Here is a 24,343-nt window from a genome sequence, read left to right as displayed (position 1 = left end):
GACACCACACTGGCCAGCGTTATGGAACTCGCGATGTTGAACACTTGGGAGACCACAGCCCTGGGTATCTTCCCCAGAGGAAAGAATCATAAGGCGTGCTTTGCCAATCTAGCCCTCGCTAAGTAGCTTCTCACCATACACGGGAGAGCCCAACAACCCCTGTTGACTTCCCAATGACACAGGGCACTCATCCGTTGGGGGAAACCTGGGACTCGTGCCCTCCTCCCTCTGTAACCTTTTATGTTTCATATTTTTCCCAGTTTCCCTCTACTGCCCTGTTAACGCAGAGGTTGTCCCCTCTCTCTCCGTCATGTAGCATCCGTTTGTACAGAGTGCCTGAGAAGCTTAACTTTCGACCCTAACCGCATGGCCCTACCCGCCAACTCACACGGTGCCACAGTGTGACACACGATATCGGCTCCCATCACACGGTCACATGGTGAGGCGCAGATATCACACTGTGGCAGGGAAAACAAGCTGAAAAGCGCTCTAAATAGTGGTTTTCCAGCTTGTTTTCGAGAGGCTTTGAAGTGCCGACGTCCATTAACGGGTGTGAAAACACCCCAGGACACCGGCACTTGCCTAGAAGCTTTGGGTTTTTTGGTAGGAGGGTGCTGGAGGGTGAGGTTCAACATTGCCTCTTAGGTACTTCTTGGCACGAGGCCCCGCCCCTTCAAGACCCCGCCCCTCTCCTCACACTGTGAGATTGTTCTTCAAGTTGAAGGCATGCATTGCCTCCACATGAATGTCCATACCGGAACTCACCCGTTGACCCGCAATGTCATACGCTCTGCGGAACATGTCTGTTTGTTACTGATTATTGCTATCTGCCTGCTTAACATGTGTTTCCATGCACTCGATATTTATTTTTTCATTGTTGTAAAACAACATCTGACTGCATTCTTCTTTTACTGTACCTGCATGCGGCGTCGCGACTCATGGCGAGCGGTATGCCTCACGGATTCTTGCAGTCTGGTGGGACAGGACTCCATATGGGCTGCTGGTCGGCCCCACACACCTCCCTGGCCCAGACCGGGGTGTCTGACCCCTCACTTGTTCATCTTGCAGGTAATTACCTCGAAGCACAGGTCCCACAAGAACAAGCTGCGCGGACTTACATATGGGTTGTTAGGGTAAGACACCACTCTATCTATCTATCTGTGTAATTCAATTTATTTTTTCTCCTCCCCTCCCCTACATTGGGTGAGCATGGCCCCTCATCAATGCTATACTAACCTACGAAGTCTGTGGTATCATAAGGAAACAGACCTCTAGTCAGAGTTAGCCACCAATACTACTTGGTCGTCATATATTTAATAAGCACATTGAGTCTCCTTCTCTCTCCCTTTCACGGGTTCACCTCCTAACACCTGGATGATCACTGATGCCTGGGTGTTATGTCTAGACTTTGGAAGACTGTGACATGCAAGCAATTAGCGTGTACTATTTTATATATAATACTTTCTTTTATACCCCTAGGTCTGACTTTGTCGCAGGACCACCAGCCTGCTCTGGTTATTGACCCACCAGGTTGTATACTGTATACACTTTAGCCCATCCTGGGCCCCTGACCAGTTTATGAGCACAATCCGGTCCTGAAGAATTGCCTTTAGGGCATGAAACATGTTGACCACATATGAGGGTTGAATGAGCCCATACTAATTTACTTTGGTTCTCGGTACCCCTCATTTCACTTTTTAATAAGGCGGTTAACCACGCAAATAAAGGCTACTTAGTGGACTAACCAACCTTTTTTAATACACCTTGCTCACTACTTCACTTTTCTAGGTCCCTCACATACTCTCAACCACGGCAAGGAACAAAAGATCTCGACAAAAGTGTAACACCCCATGTTACCCGCCAGGCATTGCAGCGCCAGCTTGACGTTGGAGCAGGAAGCCGATGATGAGACAAGACAACCATAGGGCTGAATGAAACAAGTCATCCAGCTTATTAGTTGTGTGAGGTTTCCTAGTTCCGATAAGGGATCTGCCTGGTTCCCTGACTGTCGATTTCACAAGTCAACTCAGAGAGAGAGAGAGACTCCGTTACAAAATTAGTATCACTACCAGGGGAACTTTGTACAACTTCTTGGTTAACTGTACCAAGCAAGACATGCTGTAACAATATTCTTCCATGACAGTAATAAAACCTTAATAAAAATTATTTAAAATGTATTTTTTATTTTTTAAAAGATGTTCATGATATCCACATTAAGATACATTGCTAGCGGTTATCCTGAAAACCTGGCATGGAAAGGGCCATAAGTCGGAATCTATCTGCTAAACTCCCTACGCTCAATACTCAATAGTAAATTGTAAATTGATACTTGTATAGGGAATTGAACCCTGGTCCCGGGCTAGACCTCTGCATCAAGGTCTGCCGCTCTAATCATTGAGCCACACTTCTCCAAATAGTGCAGTATATATGGTTTTTAACTAAAGGACCATGGCAAAATATAATACAATTAGGGTTCCTACAAAACCTCTTAAATACTACAATGCATATCATGGCAGGTAGAGGGGCAGGAAGAACTGCATGCCATCTCCAATATACATCACTGCATCTAGCGCAGCAGGAAGTGCTCATGCAGTATGAAGTCGGAGCGCATGACCTCGCCAATGCACATCACTGCAGCTAGCGGGGCATGAAAGAGAGCATGCCCTCCTCTCCAATGCGCATCACTGCATCTACCGGGGCAGGAAGGAGCGCATGCCCTCCTCGCCAATGCACATCACTGCAGCTAGCGGGGGATGAAGGAGAGCATGCCCTCCTCTCCAATGCACATAACTGCAGCTGGCAGGGCAGGAAGGAGCACAAGCCCTCTCCAATGCACATTACTGCATCTACCGGGGAAGGAAAGAGCGCATCTCCTCTCCAATGCACATCACTGCAGCTAGCGGGGCATGAAGGAGCGCATGCCCTCTCCAATGCACATCACTGCATCTACCGGGGCAGGAAAGAGCGCATGTCTTCTCCAATGCACATCACTGCAGCTAGCGGGGCATGAAGGAGCGCATGCCCTCTCCAATGCACATAACTGCATCTACCGGGGCAGGAAAGAGCGCATGTCCTCTCCAATGCACATCACTGCAGCTAGCGGGGCAGGAAGGAGCACATGCTCTGCCCAATGCACATCACTGCAGCTAGCGGGGCATGAAGGAGAGCATGCCCTCCTCTCCAATGCTCATAACTGCAGCTGGCAGGGCAGGAAGGAGCGCATGCCCTCTCCAATGCACATTACTGCATCTACCGGGGCAGGAAAGAGCGCATGTCCTCTCCAATGCGCATCACTGCATCTACCGGGGCAGGAAGGAGCGCATGCCCTCCTCTCCAATGCGCATCACTGCATCTACCGGGCAGGAAGGAGCGCATGCCCTCCTCTCAAATGCACTTCACTGCATCTACCGGGGCAGGAAGGAGCGCATGCCCTCCTCTCCATTACGCATCACTGCATCTACCGGGGCAGGAAAGAGCGCATGTCCTCTCCAATGCACATTACTGCATCTAGCGGGGCAGGAAATAGTGCATGCCCTCTCCAATGCACATCACTGCAGCTGGCGGGACATGAAGGAGAGCATGCCCTCCTCTCCAATGCACATAACTGCAGCTGGCAGGGCAGGAAGGCGTGCATGCCCTCTCCAATGCACATTACTGCATCTACCAGGGCAGGAAAGAGCGCATGTCCTCTCCAATGCGCATCACTGCATTTACCGGGGCAGGAAAGAGCGCATGCCCTCCTCTTCAATGCGCATCACTGCATCTACCGGGGCAGGAAGGAGCGCATGCCCTCCTCTCCAATGCACAATACTGCATCTAGCGGGGCAGGAAAGAGTGCATGCCCTCTCCAATGCACATCACTGCAGCTGGTGGGGCATTAAGGAGAGCATGCCCTCCTCTCCAATGCACATCACTGCAGCTGGCGGGGCAGGAAAGAGCGCATGTCCTCTCCAATGCACATCACTGCAGCTAGCGGGGCATGAGGGAGAGCATGCCCTCTCCAATGCACATTACTGCATCAACTGGGGCAGGAAAGAGCGCATGTCCTCTCCAATGCGCATCACTGCATCTACCGGGGCAGGAAGGAGCGCATGCCCTCCTCGCCAATGCACATGACAGCAGCTAGTGTGGCATGAAGGAGAGCATGCCCTCCTCTCCAATGCACATAACTGCTGCTGGCGGGGCAGGAAGGAGAGCATGCCCTCTCCAATGCACATCAATGCAGCTAGCGGGGCATGAAGGAGAGCATGCCCTCCTCTCCAATGCACATGACAGCAGCTAGTGTGGCAGGAAGGAGAGCATGCCCTCTCCAATGCACATCACTGCAGCTAGCGGAGCATTAAGGAGAGCATGCCCTCTCCAATGCACATCACTGCAGCTAGCGGAGCAAGAAAGAGCGCATGTCCTCCCCAATGCACATCACTGCAGCTGGCGGGGCAGGAAAGAGCGCATGTCCTCCCCAATGCACATCACTGCAGCTGGCGGGGCAGGAAAGAGCACATGTCCTCCCCAATGCACATCACTGCAGCTGGCGGGGCAGGAAAGAGCACATGTCCTCCCCAATGCACATCACTGCAGCTGGCGGGGCAGGAAAGAGCGCATGTCCTCCCCAATGCACATCACTGCAGCTGGCGGGGCAGGAAAGAGCGCATGTCCTCCCCAATGCACATCACTGCAGCTGGCGGGGCAGGAAAGAGCGCATGTCCTCCCCAATGCACATCACTGCAGCTGGCGGGGCAGGAAAGAGCGCATGTCCTCTCCAATGCACATCACTGCAGCTAGCGGAGCATGAAGGAGAGCATGTCCTCTCCAATGCACATCACTGCAGGTAGCGGGCATGAAGTAGAGCATGCCCTCTCCAATGCACATTACTGCATCTACTGGGTCAGGAAAGAGCGCATGTCCTCTCCAATGCGCATCACTGCATCTACCGGGGCAGGAAGGAGCGCATGCCCTCCTCGCCAATGCACATGACAGCAGCTAGTGTGGCATGAAGGAGAGCATGCCCTCCTCTCCAATGCACATAACTGCTGCTGGCGGGGCAGGAAGGAGAGCATGCCCTCTCCAATGCACATTACTGCAGATAGCGGGGCAGGAAAGAGCGCATGTCCTCTCCAATGCACATCAATGCAGCTAGCGGGGCATGAAGGAGAGCATGCCCTCCTCTCCAATGCACATAACTGCTGCTGGCGGGGCAGGAAGGAGAGCATGCCCTCTCCAATGCACATCACTGCAGCTAGCGGAGCATTAAGGAGAGCATGCCCTCTCCAATGCACATCACTGCAGCTAGCGGAGCAAGAAAGAGCGCATGTCCTCCCCAATGCACATCACTGCAGCTGGCGGGGCAGGAAAGAGCGCATGTCCTCCCCAATGCACATCACTGCAGCTGGCGGGGCAGGAAAGAGCACATGTCCTCCCCAATGCACATCACTGCAGCTGGCGGGGCAGGAAAGAGCACATGTCCTCCCCAATGCACATCACTGCAGCTGGCGGGGCAGGAAAGAGCGCATGTCCTCCCCAATGCACATCACTGCAGCTGGCGGGGCAGGAAAGAGCGCATGTCCTCCCCAATGCACATCACTGCAGCTGGCGGGGCAGGAAAGAGCGCATGTCCTCTCCAATGCACATCACTGCAGCTAGCGGAGCATGAAGGAGAGCATGTCCTCTCCAATGCACATCACTGCAGGTAGCGGGCATGAAGTAGAGCATACCCTCCTCTCCAATGCACATAACTGCTGCTGGCGCAAGTGGGGCAAGTGCACAGGCTACCCATCAAAACTCAAACGCTGAACAGTGCATTAATCCTAACACAAGAACCTCAGATCACCTCATTTCATCATATCTCCTCAAGCAGCGGGTGAATCGAGAGAAAGGAATAGTGTAAAGTTTCACAGAAATATGCGTACAACTCTAGAATCTTTCACCACTGTCTGTACTAAATGTTCCTGCTGATCCCATTATGGCTACAAATGTTCGCTTCAAAGGGGGTGGCACCTGGTTCTGTGCCAAACATCTTTCCTCCATATAGCCATGAGAACTAGTGCCAAGAGTCATGCCTGCCTGAGTGCCCGCCCTGCTATGCCCTATTTTAAATCTGTGACTGCACAGAAATGAAGGGCATCTGGGATTGCCCTGTGTCGAGCACCACAGCAGGCAAGGGAGGGGCAGATGGACAGACCTCAGGACCGAGTGCAGAAGGGGGCTCGGCACTCTGCCTGAAGTGATGAAATTCCCAACGCTTCTGTGCATGGAGTCACAGTGCAGGAATGAATTGCACATTTTGCACACCCTACCTTGGAATGTTTGCTATTTCCCTATTTTTGTCCGTCACAGTAGGAAAGCAATATTCTCCCGTCATCCTTAGGGCGCCTGCGCTTGACTTTCTTCAAATGCAGTTACTCACATGACACCATCACACTTTCTTTCTATACACAAGGCACAGTACTGCCTGCGTGAATATTTGTACGTTTGAGACCATATTGCATAAAGTGCCCCAAGGGTGCAACAGGCCTCCCTTTCCTGCACTACAGGGTACTTTGGTATTACAGAAGAGGCCACGCACACTTGCCTAGCGCCTTCTGTATTACAGGTAAAGCAGGCACTATCCTAAAGGTGCTTTCCCTCATTTGCATGGGGGCGTGGCCCCATGGAAATGCCTCAGCATTCGCGCCATATTACAGATGCAGGCTCAGAGGCAAAGAGGCTGTAATGAGGTGCACTGATGGTGTGCCACAAAGAGTGGCACACAATGAGCCCTCTGAGGGTGCCCCTATGGAGGTGGCAAATGGTGCTCCATGAACCCCCTTCCAGACATGCCTCAGCAGGTGGGGACAGTCACTCACTGCACCCGCATGCAGGGAGAAATGTGTGAAAGGCGGACCGGCCCCTTCAACCATATGTCAGTCATTCACTTTTGTGCTGCCCCCAGTGCAGTGCCAGTTCGCAGCTGTGCTGGGGACCGTGCATTATCAGCAACTGAATGAACCATCACCATGTGCGCCTGAGGCAGCTACTTAAAGGCGTACACACCCATGACTCGGACTAGTGCATCTGTGTGTAATTAAGTTAAAAGACAGTTAAACCCAAGGGCCAGCCTGACGGACTCAAGGTGAAAAGACCCTTACTCGAGGATCTTGAGGGGACCTCCATATGCGAGAACAGCTACAGGAGTGGACCAGGAAAGCGCAAGCGGCTCGAGCTGGATGTGCCTCAAGCATGAGTGGTGCAGAGGACCCTGCAAGGAGCCAGCACATTCTTCAGTATAAATGGGGGTGGGGGCTGCAATGTAGAAAGTGACCTGCAAATGGCAGCTTTAGAGAACACTACGGCCTGGAGCAGGCATAAGGCATACAGGGAACCAGAGGCGGCCTGTCCAGCTGGCAGCAAGGAACGGGCACCATCAGGGCACACAAAACGACCCTCTAGTATCCCCTCTGGCAAGGAGAACCCCATGGTGGCAGCAAGGGATGGGATGGAGCACACCAAGAAGCCTTCCTCTGCAGGGGAGAGACGTCCAGTGAACCGACACGTTACGGCATTGCGCAAATGAAGTCATCCTTAGATTGGCCAGTGGGGTTCGAATGAGCCACAAAAGGGCTCATGGCCCTATAACAAAAGGGCTCAGGCAGGAAAAAGACACCAACTTAAGAGGCAAACATCTGACCAAAAAGACTTGGCTCGGTTCAAAGACCCACCTCTTCATGTTAACCCTCAATTCTGCCAGTGAGGAATTGAGACACAGGAAGTGGCCGGCCGGTTTGGTCATTAGTGCTCAAGAATCAAGCATTGGCAGCTAAACTGACCTGCTTCAGTCTGCCTATTGTGGACCTTGTTGTGCCGATGATGGTAGGCCGCCTCCAGCCCACCTTTAATATACATTAGGACACACCAGCCCTAGAATGGGTCCCCTTACACATGAAACTGTGCAGGTTTTATATCAAAGGCATTATGCTCTTAAGAATTCAGCACAACACAATCAAATGACATAAGCTGCCTTAGCCCTCGGCTCAGACTCCTAATCTCTGTAAGAAAGCAGCAGCAGATGGCCCAGGACAGCTAAAAACCACAAATGATCAGAGGGGCCTGATACCTGCTTTTCCTTAGGGGGAGGGGCCAGAGAGCTTCTGTTTATAGCCACTACTGTGCAAACAGACGTGTGCAGCCTGTTCCATTTGCATGCAGTGGCATATGCTTCCCGTGTAGACCGGTTACGTGCATCAGCCGTACAGGGAAGGAGATATATATAGACCTGTCAAGGTGAAAGCAGTCTGTAGTGCCACGCATATGGCAGGCTGCTTGTCACATGGACTACTTGTATAAACAATAAGGCACCTGCTTTCAGGGCTGCCTGGGGGCTCTGCAGGGAGGCGCTGCAGCTAGGGGGCACCGCAGGCTGAACCTGCCTGGTGCCTGTCACAATAAAAGAAGACGCTCGTCAGCCGCTGCTTACTGCTCTTCTGCATGTGACATGTCTTCAGCTTAATCGTACCTGGAAATAAATCCTCCCACCGGGAAGGAACATGAAGTGCATGTCTCTTGGGGCCCTAAACCACCTATTTAGGACCAGGGACTGAGTGGTGTCAGGATCACGGGTTTAGTCCACTGCTTAACTTGTAAAACAATAAGTGCCGGGGCCCACATTTTTGCTCAGAAGTCCTCGGTCAACTGATTGCCAGGGATGCCTCATACCATAGCCAAGTAGCCTTCACGCTACTGCATGCCTCGTTACTCCACCGGACTCTCCCTGTCGCTTTGCCTCACTCTTGCAGGTTCTCCTCCCCACGCCCCCCTCATTTCTCCCTTTGTGGCTATTTTCTGTCCCTCTCTTCCTTTCCTTCTTTACTTTTTTTTGCTCTTGATCAAAGTTTGCTGAATGGAAAATAAGGGCTGGCAGTGGTGCCCCCCCCCCCCATCCCTATTGGTTTAACCTCATTCGTAGAGATGCCCCCTTTCCATAACATTGACCTCCTGTATAGTGCCCACCATACACTGATTATTTCGCCTGGCACTGTTAATATTAGGAAAAATGTACATAACTGTAGTTAGTGCAGGTAGTATTCGACCCTACATTCCATTCGTTACATCGCAATCTCTCCAACGGGTGGTCACGCCATCTACTTTTAGTTCTGCTTACTACCTTTCAATGCACTCTGCGATTGACCCTCTACCACGGATCGGAGCACGAATGCATCCACTGCAGAGGCCTGAGGTCCAGCCTGTGATCACGGGCTCGAATCCACCAGTTTCACAGCCTCCTGATTTCAATAAACTGTGGACCCTGGAGTTGAGTGGAACCAGCTCTCTTACGCCATTCGATGAACTAACGACCTGAGCCTGCTCAAAGCCAAATTAAAAACCCACCGCCATACAATTACCTATGAGGCCAGGTGCAACACATGTATATCTTCGGGTTCACAGTGGTATATAATGGACTGATTTGAATCAAGTAACCACAAACATATTATAAGGTGCCAAGAATTACCTGGGTAAGTGGGCTCTTTACAAATACACGTTCTGGCGAGTTACATGTTATGTTACCGTGCCAGGTGCATTCAAATGTCAGTAGAAACATTCCTAAAGAAGAGTTCTTTTGAGGAATCCTGGCAGTGGCCTGAGGAGTCTCCCATGTCATGTTGGGTTCACAATAATCCCCATAACATCACATAACATATGAACATTTCGGTAGTGGTTGAAATCAAAAGGAACAGAATTGAAAGCCAAGCACAGTGAACTGAAAACAGACATTCTACAAACATTGGGCTATTTTCTAAAAATGCGTCCGCATGTCTACATTTTCACGAGTGACCTTCCCTGAGACGGAGAATAAAGGCAGAAAGAGTGTGATCAGTTGGCCAGGCCGGCAGAGTACCTTGAAACATGTGCAACATTATAAATAACTGAAGAGCAAGTCATCTGCCCAAGTCTAGGCAGAGATGTGCTCAGAGCCAAAACTGTTCTTGCAAACGCGCTCACAAAAATAACGCAGTGGTCGTGACTGGGGACCAGAGGCAATTACTATGCAGCAGTCCAACCAAAACTAAGCAGCTTCTAATTAAAGTTCCCCAGAGGCCTGCAAACCTACCAAGCCACACAAATAGGGGCAAATAAAAGAAAAAGCAATCTGCAAACGTCTTAATTATTTGGCCAACAAGGTGATTGGGCAATTTGCCTGCATCGTGTAATTCAATTCAGTAGGGCATTTGGAAATCGGCCTGGTTTGCGCGGGACTCTGTCGCTGCCAAGTCTCCAAACTGCGCGCAACCCCCAATGTACCAGCAGTAATCATCTTCGCATCAATCTCCGTGAACGCTAATCCCAAGTAGGTCCACAGCAGCAGGATTCCCGTCTGCATCTGCCAGCAGCAGAGATGCTTCTCTCCATTACCACGCGAGTGCACGCTGCCACGGGATTGGCCCAGTGCGCCTCCACGTATGCGGGTTTCTGTGCATTTGCTTATCAAAGTTACTTCAATATGTGTTGTAGAACGGAGGGGAGACGCAGTCTCAGCACCAGGACAAAGCCAACTAGCTGCCCTGATGACACAAGCAAGACTGACCCACCAAACCAATACTCCATTTTGAGCCTTTGACCCTGAGCAGATGTTTAATCTCAATATCAAATACATTTTACCAGTGCTGAAACCTAATAGCTAGGCTTCTAAGTGCATGACGAAGAAAGACTACACGCAGAGGACTATCTTGTCACACCTGTAAAAAAAAAGGCATTTCAATTTCCACGAGAAAATCCGTAGGTAGCTAATAGGGAGATCAGAGATGCATGCTGCATTCCTCATCCATACACAAATTAAGCACAAAGCCCATGATCTGAGGGGCAAATTGAAAAGATCAGCCCACGATCTGAAAGGCTGTACATCACAGTTAACTGCAGCAGAACTCGTCCACGCGCAGCCTTGGTTGGCTCATCAAACAGTGATTGCAAAGAAACCTCTGGATAAAGTGTTCCGTAAGATCCTGCATCTATTAATCCGGTGCTCTGAACCCCCCCCCCCCCCCCCCCCCCCCTTAGTAACAAGTACTCCAAGCCCACTGCGTCCACTGAGCCCACCCCCTGCATGCGGCGCGCGCGTGGAGCTGCCCGGGCGCCAGGACATCACTTACCCGGCCGGTGACAGTGGGACATTTTATAGCAAGCACATCAACGCAATAACCCCAGTGCCGCGGCACCCTTGAAACCAGGTCACATTTGCATATTGTCTTTTTTCACCATGTGCCTCCTCGGCTGCCGTGACCCCCTTCAGCTGCGCAGAGGGGCGAGGAGGCTGCGAGTTTGGCGGATAATGGCTTCAGGGATGGAAGGGTGAGCAAGTGCCACAATGCAGGGGCTGTGCAGGCGGCCGCATTCCGAAGAGGCATGTGTGTGGGATGGGAGGAGGGGGCTCTGCCCAAGCATGGCATTCACGGGGGGGAGAGGGGATTCGAGGGGTATACATTATTCTCAGGTCATGTACAAAATAAACACGGGTAGCACAGCATTAACTTTTACAATGACCATACAACATGCAGGCACAGAAATGCATTCACAGCTGCCCCATGCAATGAAACGTCCCCCCAGCCAGGATCACCACCACATGTAGCCCACGAAGCGATGAAATCATGAGGCAGACAGCACCGAACAAAAAAATATGTGAAGCATTGGAATAAAAAAAAATAAGGAAGTTGGTACTCACCCAGAATATTAAATTAAAGAGAAACATCATGTATTTCAAACAACACAGGCATCCTCTTGCCATGTTGCACTTCTTAAACTCTAAAAGGAAAACAAAGGATAGATCCAGGTAAAAGACCACATATTTGCCTCCTTTGGGTGCACTGTACTTGTCACTTTTTACACCGGCCCCTGCCTGGCTGTGCGTGCGTGATCCGGCGGTCCCATAAAACGCGCCCGCGGTAAAGCCGCGACCAAAATCCTTGCCTGAGGTAGACGCCTTGGCAAAGTCCGAGTCCCGGCTGTCCACGGACGGGCTCTGGTGGATGGACGAGTCCTCGCTACTTGACTTTTCCATGGCCCCGGGCTTGGCAGGAGTTGAGGGCGCGCGCCTCTCGCATGTCTCGGCTGCGATGAATGACCGCAGCGCCCACCCTGGGGCTTCAGCGCCGGCCGCCACTCATCGCCCCTGCTGCACCTCACGCGCGCGGCCCGGGCTCCGCTCTATGCCCGCACTGCGCCGGGGAGCGTTCGCATGCTGCGGCCGGGACGCCTAGCTCATCCTCAGCATCCCTCAGCAGGCAGAGCCCGGCGCCTCGGGCCACCAGCAGCGGATCAGCCGTCAGCCCCGAGCCGCACTTTCCCAGCCCCCGCGCCTCCCTCTCTGCTTCCACTCTACTTTGCCCGCACTGCTGCTGAAGTGATATCCGCAGCAGCTGCTCCCAGGCTTTCCCTTATAACCCTCTCAGCCATCCATCTCCAGCAGCCGGAGCCCCGCCCCCCGGCCCAAGACTGAGGAGGGGTCTTAGCGGGTCACCTCCGGCCTCGAGGCGCTACCTGCTCCACAGAGGGATCGTCAAAGTTTTATTCAGTCTAGCTACCTGTCTTAATGGTGTTCCCCAGAGGGTTTCCAGATAAGGGAACTCCAGAAAAGGAATGAATAGTCTGAGATCACACAGATGCGATCAGTTGGGGATAGCTGGGATCGGGACCCTGTTTCTAAAGTCAGGTGACATCTCCAATCGTATGTATTTCATTGTGTTCATATTAACATGTACACATTAAACCCCACCCTCTCCCCGAAGCACGGCATTACCCTTGACGTCATGATAACGATTCAGTGACGTCAGGATGGGAAATAGCTAGATTCGCCATCAGTGCACAGTGGGACATTTTTTCTTTTGAGACATTGTTAATGTTCTAAGATGTGATGTATTTATCCCGAAGGGTAGAGAAGTGTGCAGTTAAATGCGAGAGAACTATTTACACGTCATGCATTGTTCCCAGCGCCTGTGCCCTGCGCCTCGCCAGTAAGCCTTTGCATTTTACAGTGCTAAGATTGTAACAGTAAGCATCCCCACAGCAAACAAAAGGAAACCAACAGGTTAAAACAACATTACATTCCATGGCAACAGTTGGGCCCTGGCGCCAGTACACAAGTAGAAATGCAACACATTCCACAGGGCCACACAACGAGAAGGGTCTGTGTTTATTCAGCGCATTTGAGACATACCCTGGGCACGCTGGCTGCAATATCTTGTATCTAGACCTTGCCAACAGGTGGGCACGGTGACACGTGTGGGCGCAGCGTGCACAGCACAAGAGTCCTATTAATACACATTGTACCAACACATGGGCCAAACACTGTTATTGTTCCAAGTGTCACATGGCCCTGAGGCATCGTGCTGCAAAGTAAGAAAGGGGGTTAGGTTACATCACTTTTCATTCAAGACACTTTTATAGTCCCGCCCCAAGAATGAGCTAGACATACTGCACAAGGGCAATGGAATAAGGCACCCTGAAAGTGGTATAGTACCTACCTTAAGTCATCATAAATAGGCACTGTGGTCCTCATGGCAACATCTGTTTTCATAGAGAGAGAATATAATATGCAAAGACTTACCTGGTGCTGCTCGTTGCCAGGGGATCTTGGTAGAAAAAAGTCAGATCTAAGACAGTTTCAGAATCAGAAGGCAAAGAACCTGTCATTCTGGGACCATCCTACAGCAGAGATCCCACACCTGGGAATTCAGGTCCCGCTGGGTGGAATATCCTGTATTTCCTCATTCGCAGGTGATTTCCACTTTCCGGCTACATTTCCAGGGAAGGATTCTGCCACATTATATCTGGCTTTGGAAAACCCAGAAATCGCAGTACAGCGCATGCACATTTAGGGCATATTAAGGAACCCTGGTTCGATTGGGAACATCCTTTAATAGCTGAATTGGAAACTCAGAGAATCTTAGACCGATGACCAGAATATTGTAAGAAGGGACCATTTGCACAATGCCATATTGTGAGCAACCATTTGATTCAATAGCTTTCACGAGGGGCCCCTAAATGCCCTTAAGATGTATCTGATGACCGGCACTCCTTGTAAAATGCCTGTTAAGTGAGGACACATCCTTGTCATTGGGCAGGGTGGCGCAGGAATGTACGGTGCCCAGAGACCAGATTAGAGAGTTCATTTCATGCTAAAGAATTTAACGCGTTTCTCTCTCCGTGCATCTGCAGTTAAACGCCCTTTATAGTGCTCCTAGGATAGAAAATGTACGTTTTCCGAACCAGATGGCGCCGCCACCAACTTTTTGAAATTCGATGGTAGACTGCGAAACTCTTCAATCATGTCATTGACACTGCAAAAGAAGCTGCATCCGTGCATCCATCCGTGCTACAAAGTAAGGACCTGACCCTAGACTCCCACTCCCCCCATATGCATGCATCTCCAAGACAGTAGACAAGAATTAGTGTCGCAACAGGAGTGCATCTAGTGAAATTACACAGCTGTCAACTAGTAACATTAGATTTCCCAGTGAGGAGCTCCCGCCATCAGAATTATGCACAAAGGCCCCAGGATATTTCACAAAAAGCCACAGGAAGTTAAGATGTTTTTGCAAGTTCAGCCCACCCTGACTTCCTTTTCGGAAATGTTCATCCTATAGGAAGAATGAATTATTAATAGATCTATCTATCCGATTGCACCATTTGAGCCTAGAGTCCAAGGCACGCGGTCAATGTAAAGACCACGCATGCAGCAGTAAAGTAGACCGCTCTTCCTCCATGGCCCAACAGTCAGACAAGAATAACCCGGAAAGACAGAGCCTCCCTGTCTAATACCTTTGGAGACAGGCTTCCCTGCCAAGCCATACGATATGAGGTTATATCTAACTATAGATCCCCGCGCCGCTCGGTGACTTCACAGCGATGAAGCCGCAGGCTGGATCCTGTGGGTGGCTGCACACACCCAAGGTCACCTATACAACCTTCTATGCTATGGCTGTGTGTGGGTTACCCCATGCACACACGAGTGCTCTCATTTCTATCAGGGTGCAGCCTGCTAGCATGACAAACAACACGTGTATTACACACACCGCTGACTCAAATGCCAAGTTTACACATGGCTTGTGAGTGGTCTTAGGTTAGACAAGCGAAGACACAAGGTGCGTCAGCTGGTGCTTTTTTTAGGCAGTCCACCAGGGCCTGTCAGGAAAAAGGCAAGCAGGGTTATATAAACAAGGGAGATGGGATGCCTGAACTGTGCCTAAAGCTGTTTGTATCCGTTGTAAAGATGCCACAAATATCACCTGCTCCGCTCTCATTGGCCAACATCCTACACTGCCATGGTAGTATTACAAGTTTTAGAGACCGACCCTTGACTGTCATAAGGTGCACACAACTTTCAAGTCCACTCAGAAGTCTGAGGCATTCATTCAAGTCCCCAGGTAAGGCTGATATGAGTACAAACGCCCGAGTTTTGCATCCACACTGGGATTAGGAAAAACAGTGTACATTTTGCACTGATCCAGTATTTTTCTCACACAAATGCAGAGCTTTCCAACTCCGTAGTGTGAAAAACGTGGTATTAACCAATATCTCCAATTTGACCTGTGGAGGTTCAATAGAGGTATTACCATACCAAGGAAAAACGAAACACCATACTATGAAAATGGCCACAGATATTATAAACACTAAGGGCCTGATTAAGAGTGCAGCGGTTGGCGGTCCACCCGCTGTATAACAAGAACGGCAGTTGGACCGCTGCACCCGCCGCGATCCTTGATACTGCAGTGGTAGCGCAGCGATCTAAGGAAGCAACATACTGGAGGTGCCACTGCGGCACCGCCGAGCATATTACAAATTGCCTAACTGCGACCCATTCCAAGGCGGTGAGCCCCGCCATGAAAAGGATGGCGGTGAGAGAACCCAGGTGACCCATACAGCTGTGCATGGGGTGCATGCAGGGAGGCACATACGGTGCCCCCCTGTATTTTTGCGCCCCCTGTTCCTGCATGGAAAGAAATGCACAACATTGTGCATTTCTGTCCGTGCAGGAACTGGCTGCGGCTCTCCTATGGCAGTGTCTTTCTAAGGCTCTCCTATGATCCACGGAAATGCACCACCGTGGGACCACCACCACAGGACCACCCGCTAGCCTTAATCTCTTCATCTGCCAGGCAGTCAGACTACTGGTTTGGCGGCCTGTCAGCGGGGCGCTGGCATGGCAGTCTGCTGAGAGACCGCCAAACTCGTAATTAGACCCTAAGCAATATCGCACCACTCCTAACTGGGACCCAAGTGCTAAAAATACAATTTCACAACTATTTCAATAATTAGGAATATGAAAATCTTCTTCTATCATATATAAGATTCAAGAAAATTAAAATGAAATATGATCTGCTAATTTAACTTAGTGCATCCGCTCATCAAAGAGGATAGCTCACACAAAAGAGTTCTGTCATCATTGCTAACCATCAGAACAAGCATTTACAATGCAACAGTTTTGCCTTTGGAAAAGTTAGAGCTATTGGCATTGTAAATGACAATTTTTTTATTTATGTGTTCGTTTTGAAAACCGATAAATAAATGGCATTGTCATTTACAATGCCAATAGCTTAATCTCTCGCAAATGCCACACACACCCACAGAGAGCCCCCCACACACACAGGGCCCCCCACACACACACCCACAGAGCCCCCCACACACACCCACACAGAGCCCTCACACACACTGCGAGCCCCCCCACACACCCAGACTGAGCCCTCCACACACCCACACAGAGCCCCCCCACACACCCACACAGAGGCCCCCTCCACACACACACAGAGCCCCACCACACCCACACAGAGCCTCCCACACACCCACACAGAGCCCCTCCACACACCCATACAGAGCCCACCCCACACACCCACAAAGAGTCCCCCCACACACCCACACAGAGCCCTCCACACACCCACACAGAGCTCCCCACACACCCACACAGAGCCCCCCACACACCCACACAGAGCCCTCCACACACCCACACAGAGCCCTCCACACACCCACATAGAGCCCTCCACACACTGTGAGCCCCCTGTGCAAGTTATACACTGTTGTTAGAGATTAACCGACCGCATAGGTAACCAACAGGTGTAAAAAGGACTTCAAAGGTGACAGACTGGGGAGAGAGATGATGATGTAGGAGTGAGAGAGAGGGATTGTGCAGATAAAAGAGGAGTGTGAAAAGGGTTGTACACAGCAAGAAGTCTGAGAGGGAGTGTGTAGATAATGGGTAGGTTTGGGTGGGAGAAGCTCTTTGTGTAACATCAGGTGTACAAGGGATTGTACAGGCAACAAACAAGTGTGAAAGGGGCTGCAATGATGTACACTGGCGAAAGGGAGTGCTGCAGACAATAGCAAGGTGTCACAGAGGAACAGCAGACAGTAGGTAGATGTGAGATAGCCGGGCTGTGAAACTAACTCAAAGGTGGGAAAGGGTTCTTCACAGGCAAGAGACAGGTGTCAAAGGGTGTAAAATACTTTTGCACAGAGCAGGCTGTGAGAGATGGGGAAAGCAAGTCACAATGCACTTAAGCAAGTCACAATGCACTTAATTTCCAACAGGCTTGTGTTATCTGCAGAAAATGGTCAGCACCAAAGGAGATCAACATGAGGCCAAGTGAAGGCACCCAAGGGGTGCAGCAATAGATTAACCACCCAAGAGGGGGATTTAGAAAGTAACACATAGTCACAGTACATTAAGAGCACAACACAAAGCCTTGTCCGTGCCAGAAAGTAAGGGGTATAACTAAATGCATACGTACCACTAACGTCAATTTCTGTGGCTTAATGTGCAGTTTTCATGCCACAAAAACTATAACTGAGCCCTTTTTTTTTTACTCTTTGTTAAACATTTTCTGGACTTTGGGTGAAAAAAAAAACCAGTATTGTAATGGACAATGCATCGCTTCCAGTTCACACTGGTCATTGTATAATTATGTAAGGCAGGGTGTCTATTTTGGAGGCGAACGTAGCAGACAATCTGTAACAAAACTATTTAAAAAAAAAAAGAAATTTCACATGTATTTCTTGCCGCTGAGGTATAAAGTTGCTTGAAGAACAAGTATTGACAAAACCAACAGAAATGGCCTTTGGGACTCATTGATTTTGCCACTGGTTTTTAGCAATGATCTACAGCGTGCGTGTGGTTGTGAGTGTGTAAGAGGCGTGCGTGTGGTTGTCAGTGTGTGAGGGGTGCGTGTGTGGTTGTGAGTGTGTAAGAGGCGTGAGTGTGTAAGGCGTGCGTGTGCCTCCAGAGTGCTGGTCTGTGAAGGGTGCGCGTGGGGCTGAGGGCGTGCGTGTGGTTGTTAGTGTGTAAGAGGTGTGTCTATGAGTGTGTAAGAGGCGTGCGTGTGGTTGTGAGTGTGTAAGAGGCGTGCGTGTGGTTGTGAGTGTGTATAAGGTGAGCGTGTGGTTTTTAGTGTGTAAGAGGTGTGTCTGTGAGTGTGTAAGAGGCGTGCGTGTGGTTGTGAGTGTGTAAGAGGCGTGTGTGTGGTTGTGAGTGTGTGAGGGGTGCGAGTGTGTGAGGGGTGCGAGTGTGGTTGTGAGTGTGTAAGAGGCGTGTGTGTGGTTGTGAGTGTGTAAGAGGCGTGCGTGTGGTTGTGAGTGTGTAAGAGGCGTGCGTGTGGTTGTGAGTGTGTATAAGGTGTGCATGTGGTTGTTAGTGAGTAAGAGGTGTGTCTGTAAGTGTGTAGGAGGCGTGCGTGTGGTTGTGAGTGTGTAAGAGGCGTACGTGTGGTTGTCAGTGTGTGAGGGGTGTGCATGTGGTTGTGAGTGTGTAAGAGGCGTGCGTGTGGTTGTCAGTGTGTGAGGGGCACGCGTGTGGTTGTGAGTGTGTGAGGGGTGCGCGTGTGGCTGTGAATGTGTAAGAGGCGTGCATGTGGTTGTGAGTGTGTAAGAGGCGTGCGTGTGGTTGTGAGTGTGTAAGAGGCGTGTGCCTCCAGAGTGCTGGTCTGTGAAGGGTGCGCGTGGTGCTGAGGGCTGCTGTGAGTGACTGCTGCAGCATGGGTGTGTGCGTGAGCTGTCAGTGGGGCCAGACTGCTAGAATGAGAGCACGGTGTGTTTGGGGTGCTGTGGGGAAAGGACGGCCTGTAGTCTGGAAGAGTCAGAGATGCGAGAGCTGAGTGTAAATGGCCTCCTGTGGGGCACTGGCTGTCATGTGCGGGGCGTCAGTGAAGCCCCGGATGTGACCAATGCACGTGTGTACCTGCGCCAAGGATCCAGCGAGATGTCTCGAGCAAGGGCACCTGGTACAAGCTGAGCCCTGATGAGACGTAGTCCGCGGCAGTGACGTCACTCCTAACGCGCACATCTTTTCTATTGCAGTGACTGACGTGGTTGACCTGGACCTCGGCCTCTCTGGCCGCTCCGGCGGGATGGTCACAATCACCGTGCTGCTGGCAGTGGCGCTCTTCACGCTGGTTCCGGCTCTCATTGCAGCACTGGTCGTTGGGCGGGAAAAGTCACCGCTCCCCTAAAGATGACATCGGCCATCACAGTGACTGACAGACATTTGCAGCGCATCCCTCGCCCCCCATGAATGGAAATCACGTGTTCTGCTTAGGGGGGACGTTTCTTCCAAAAGCACCCTCGCTTCAGAGCATTATCCCAGCAGATTCATGTAGATGACCTTTCAGCTTTTGTGGTACAGAGCAATGCTTCAAGACGCAGTCCGGTTCATCGTCAATGGTGGGGTAAAAGTTTACTTATTACCACATATTTATTTGTATATTGCAGCTGCAAGGGATTCTTCTGATACAGCACCCGAGCAGTGCACAAAACTGGCCTGTACATAGTTGAAATGGTCCTGTCTTCCAGCGCCAGGTTCTTGATCGGACCTCTCGCTTGCTGGGGGAGGGGCGGGGTTGTATGACGGAGGCCCCGGTGACCTCTCGACATTCCTGCCGGGGTGGGGGGTTGTATGACAGGAACTCCTGTGTCCTCACTGTAGATATAGAAGATGATCTCGTATGGGTAGAACATCAGGTTACCATATCTACTTTGCTAAATGTACAAACTGTTTATATGTATCTACCCACGAAATAAAGATGTTATTTACTTTTACCAACTCCTGCATATTTCACCTTATTTTACACCGCGTTTTTCGATCATACTTTATTTAGATACATATTTAGTAAGCCTATGGCACAGGTCTGCTGCCAAAGCCTTTCCGCATCTCGATGCACTTTAGTATCTGTCAGAATGAGAAGCAGATATTACAGACTGAACGGGGCTTTGCGTAAAGATCACGCTGCAGAGAGTTAATGAGCACCGTCAGCGGCTTTGAGTAGTGACATTATGGGCAGCAGAAACTACTGCGCAAGCCAAATGAAGGGATGGTCAGACCAGAAAAAAAAGGCCAGTGTCCTAGAGTAGTCATCAAGAACGTCGTTAATATAGATGTATACAAGTCAGAACTGCCCTTTAATATACGATATTTCATTTAATATTCCATTGACACTAAAGAACGTATAGACACAGAGCAGCACAGATCGTCCATTAACACTAGAAACTATATACTCAGATTGCTGGGGGGGTAATTTCTAACTGATTAAGAAGAGTTCCGAACATTCAGCGCAGACACCGTATTTCAATTTGCTTTTCGAGCTCGCACCATAGCATTTCGTGTGTGTTAAAAAAAACGCAGAGTGCGGAGGCCCCGCCCAATGCCTGCGACAACCTTGCTTTGGCCGGGAATAAACAAGCCCGCCTCCAAACCTGCTACGGTTCTTCCCCATAGTAAGTCCGGGCTAACTAAACGGGATCACTCCGTTGCTTCAAGCCCCGCCCCTTCGGGACGACGCCATACCTTTGTTGTTCATGTTGACCTGTACGCTCCCCACTTCGAGTACGGTGCTTCCCTTTCCTGGTGTTTTTCGCTTCCTGACTCCCTCGGTATCTTTCTATCACTTGACTCCGCGGCCTTTGTCTCTCTTCCGGTTTTGTGATTAACTTCCTTGTTGTGAAGCTGCCGTTATATATACCGCCTACGTCACCACCGTGACGTCTTGACGCGATGAAGCAACATTTATGAAAAACTGAAAAAATATATTTTTTAAACCAATGTGATAATCATAAATGCTTCAAAGAGTCTGATCTTTAATATTGATGCGTATTCTGGATTCCCGTAGCTTGAACTTGTACGGTAATGTAGCCGCTAAAAAACAAAAAAAACAACCCGCCCACTGCCGAGATGACGCGCACAGAGGGGCGGAGAGGGAAGAAATCGCGGGAACGCCCACGAATCTGGTCCGTCCATGACGGACACATCTCTGTTCCAATGGCTTGCCTCCATTTATGGAGCTAGCCAATGGAACAGAGGGCGGACTCCCAAGCCACTCTGCTATTCTCATTAGGTTTTCGCCTGCGCGAAAAAGCTGTGCAGTGCGCAGCTTTCGCCAGGCAAAACCTAAAAATATAAGGAAGAGTGAGATGGTAGGCACAGAGTAAAGTGCCATACAAGGGAAGAAAAAGTGCGTTCTGACGGTAGGAAAGCTTGCATTATAAAGTGCAGATATTTCCTACCTTCAAATAATGAGCCTTTGAGTGATGGAATGCAGACCATTCAGGTTTCCAGCAGCGTTCTTAGGTGTTCTCTCATGTTACGGGTGTGCTATCATTACCTTCAAGGTGCAATATAGGACAGGAAGCTAGTGCATGCATGTAGCCCCCCTGCCAGAGCTCCCCTATATACGAGAATACCCTCAGGTCCAGCTTCAGCAAATACTAATGTGCTACAGAGAACGCTCTGTTATGGCAAAGGTCTCCACACAGTACCAGGGCACACTTTCCAATCCAGTATTTCCCCCTTTTGAAAATGGGAACACTGCAAGCAGGCTTCGGAACTCTTACTCACTGAAGTGCCACAAGAGTGATATCCCAAGGGGCGTAGGGTCAGGGCTTTTTTGAGTGTCACCCCCCCTAAGAAATGTATTTTCTGATAAATAGTTGGGTACAGGTTCTTTCGGTCCGGTATTGTGAGATGTCAGATGCATTTCACCAGGGATGTTTGCATACACACAGACAAATATGCGCACACACACTCTCACTCTCTGTTTTGAAAGTCCTCAAAATATTGGTTATTTTACAAAATGTTGTACTCCTACTAATCCACATTCCTCTCCCTTTCCATTAGGCATTATGCCCCTCCCGTGCACCCTGCTTGTGTATAATGTACTGAACCATTATATGCCAGCCCGATTGTCGGAAAATCTGAAGCCCCCCCCCAAACATACTGACCAAGCTACGCGCCTGGGTATCCCCCATTCTACCTCGTTGTTCCTATTTATTTTCAGAGAGAGAAGGTGCTGCTGTGAAGCTGTGCTCTGGCAAGGGGGTGAACATCTATGTAAAATCTGATACTTTTCTTAAGAATGAGTGTGCGGGAGATTACACAGAGGATAGAGAGAAAGCAAGAAGCTTCATGCTATATATCCCCTGCATCAACAGTCCAAACACATAACAAACCCCGTCTTTAATGAGTTCAAGATGTTAAAAAGTGATCTTGTGCACAAAATACAAATGTACAATTTCTGACAGATGCGCTCTCCAGAGGTGGTGTTGTATGTAAGGAACATAAAACTATACACCCACGGAGAGGACAAACTCATGGAAAAGCGCCTTGAAGACCGAAGAAGCACTGTACAGTCCACCGAGATGAAGCCAGCCACTTGGATCTTCAGTGTGTAAGAACACAGGGGTGCCGCAGTCTATCAATGTAAAGGGGTTGTGCACTTGACTCAGGCACATTTCTTTCATATTTCCTCCTCACACACGCGAAACTGTTTGCATGACCGGCTACACTTTCTTCCCATCCATCTGGGCCTTTTTATTGGTGTGGGAAGAGCCTTATTTGTGCTCATCATAGGGGTAAGGTTGTTTGATCCATTCATCCCTTCATCCTCAAATGTGCTTATTACTCAACAGGCAGATACAGGGGTCACCCAATAAAGGGCATGCGATTGGAACAGTAGGAGTAGTTTTGCGTGGACGCTTCACATTTAGATGGCTGGGATGGGATTAGCTTACTTTGGATGCCAACATGCTTTTAATAATCATCTCACTAGAAAAAAAATAGTCAGCTTCTGTGTTCTGTTAACAAATGCAAACAGGTTTAAATCTACAGAAAACCCTGGTGTTGACGGCATCTTTATCTGTGCATGGTCAATCAGTATTCCAGCAGAAGACTTAGGGCCCGATGTAGGACACCAAATGCCGGTCGGTAACAGCCGATTTCGGCCGTTACCGACCGGTATTTGGTTTTTGATATGTAGGGGCCTTAGATTTTACAGAATCGGTAAATTTACCGATTCGGTAAAATACCGAATCGGTAAATTTACTGAATCGGTAAATCTAGATGTAGGTGGCACTGAAAACAGTGCCACAGGCCCATAAGAATTCGTTATTTACCACAAAATAATATTTTGTGGTACATAACGTATTCCAGTGTACATGCACATCTGTGAATGTACACCTGTGCATGTATGTGTGTCACATGGCACACAAGCCAGAATCAGGGGTGCACCGGGTTTCAAAGTGACACCCTGTCCCCCTTGACAATTCGGTAATTTGACCGAATCGGTATTTACAGATTCGGTAATTGACATTGATTCCTTAAGGGCCTCAAGGCCCATAGGAATCAATGGCAATTTCCGAATCGGTAAATACCGATTCGGTAATTACCGAATCATACCGATTCGGTAAAAATTACCTAATTATTTCCTACATCTCATTTACCAAATCTAGAACACCGAATCAGTAAAATTCGGTATTCTAGAGTCGGTAAATGAGATTTACCTACATCCGGCCCCATATCCACAATATCATACTACAAAAATATCACACTAAAGTAAACGGAATAATGAAAGATGGACTGCTTGAATTAATCTCAGCCGCTGGTGATCACTCAGGCTGTATTGTTATTTTGCACACCATGTCACCTCAGTTTGGACCCAACCATAGTTAAATCAGTCTTGACCCTGCTGAAATGGGAACAGTCCAGCCCTAACGGCCAGGCTGGGTCCTCCCTGAAACAGAAGACAGAAAACACAGGACCAGTTTCGCCTTAGTTAGGGCTCATAAGCAAGGTATAGCTTGGTTCCAGGGACACAGTGTACATGCTATCCACGTCTGGGCACACCTGTCCCACTTAGGTAACTCACTAAAGTATACAAAAAAGTGCTGGATGGAATGCTTGAACTAATCTCCATAACTGGCAATTACTTGGGGCCGCATCCCAGTCCATTGTTATTTTGCAAACCATGCCATCTAGTTTGGACCCAGCTGTTAGACCTGGCTTTTTCAGCGGGTTCATCCCCAGACTTGTTGCTTTTTGGCTATCTGCTTTTGACCCTGTTTGTGTTAG

At 49.7% G+C, this 24,343-nt stretch overlaps 1 protein-coding gene across 4 annotated transcripts in view; it reads right to left on the bottom strand.

Moving 5' to 3' along the window:
- Positions 1 to 24,343, bottom strand: part of TSPAN9 (tetraspanin 9) — a 998,831-nt gene that overhangs the window by 325,886 nt on the left and 648,602 nt on the right. For 2 of the 4 annotated variants that reach the window (XM_086921536.1, XM_086921545.1), the window contains one exon: positions 11,687 to 11,766. In XM_086921536.1, the coding sequence (XP_086777662.1) occupies positions 11,687 to 11,749 (63 nt within the window). In that variant the 5' untranslated portion in view covers positions 11,750 to 11,766. Of the gene's footprint in view, positions 1 to 11,686; positions 12,376 to 24,343 lie in introns of those variants that run through there. The other 2 variants (XM_086921529.1, XM_086921519.1) reach the window with 2 other exon arrangements.

The sequence above is a fragment of the Lissotriton vulgaris genome, chromosome 1_1, assembly GCF_964263255.1.
Source record: "Lissotriton vulgaris chromosome 1_1, aLisVul1.2, whole genome shotgun sequence".
Classification (NCBI taxonomy): domain Eukaryota; kingdom Metazoa; phylum Chordata; class Amphibia; order Caudata; family Salamandridae; genus Lissotriton; species Lissotriton vulgaris.
Note: the sequence above shows the minus strand (reverse complement) of the source record. Positions and strands in the feature narration are given on the sequence as shown.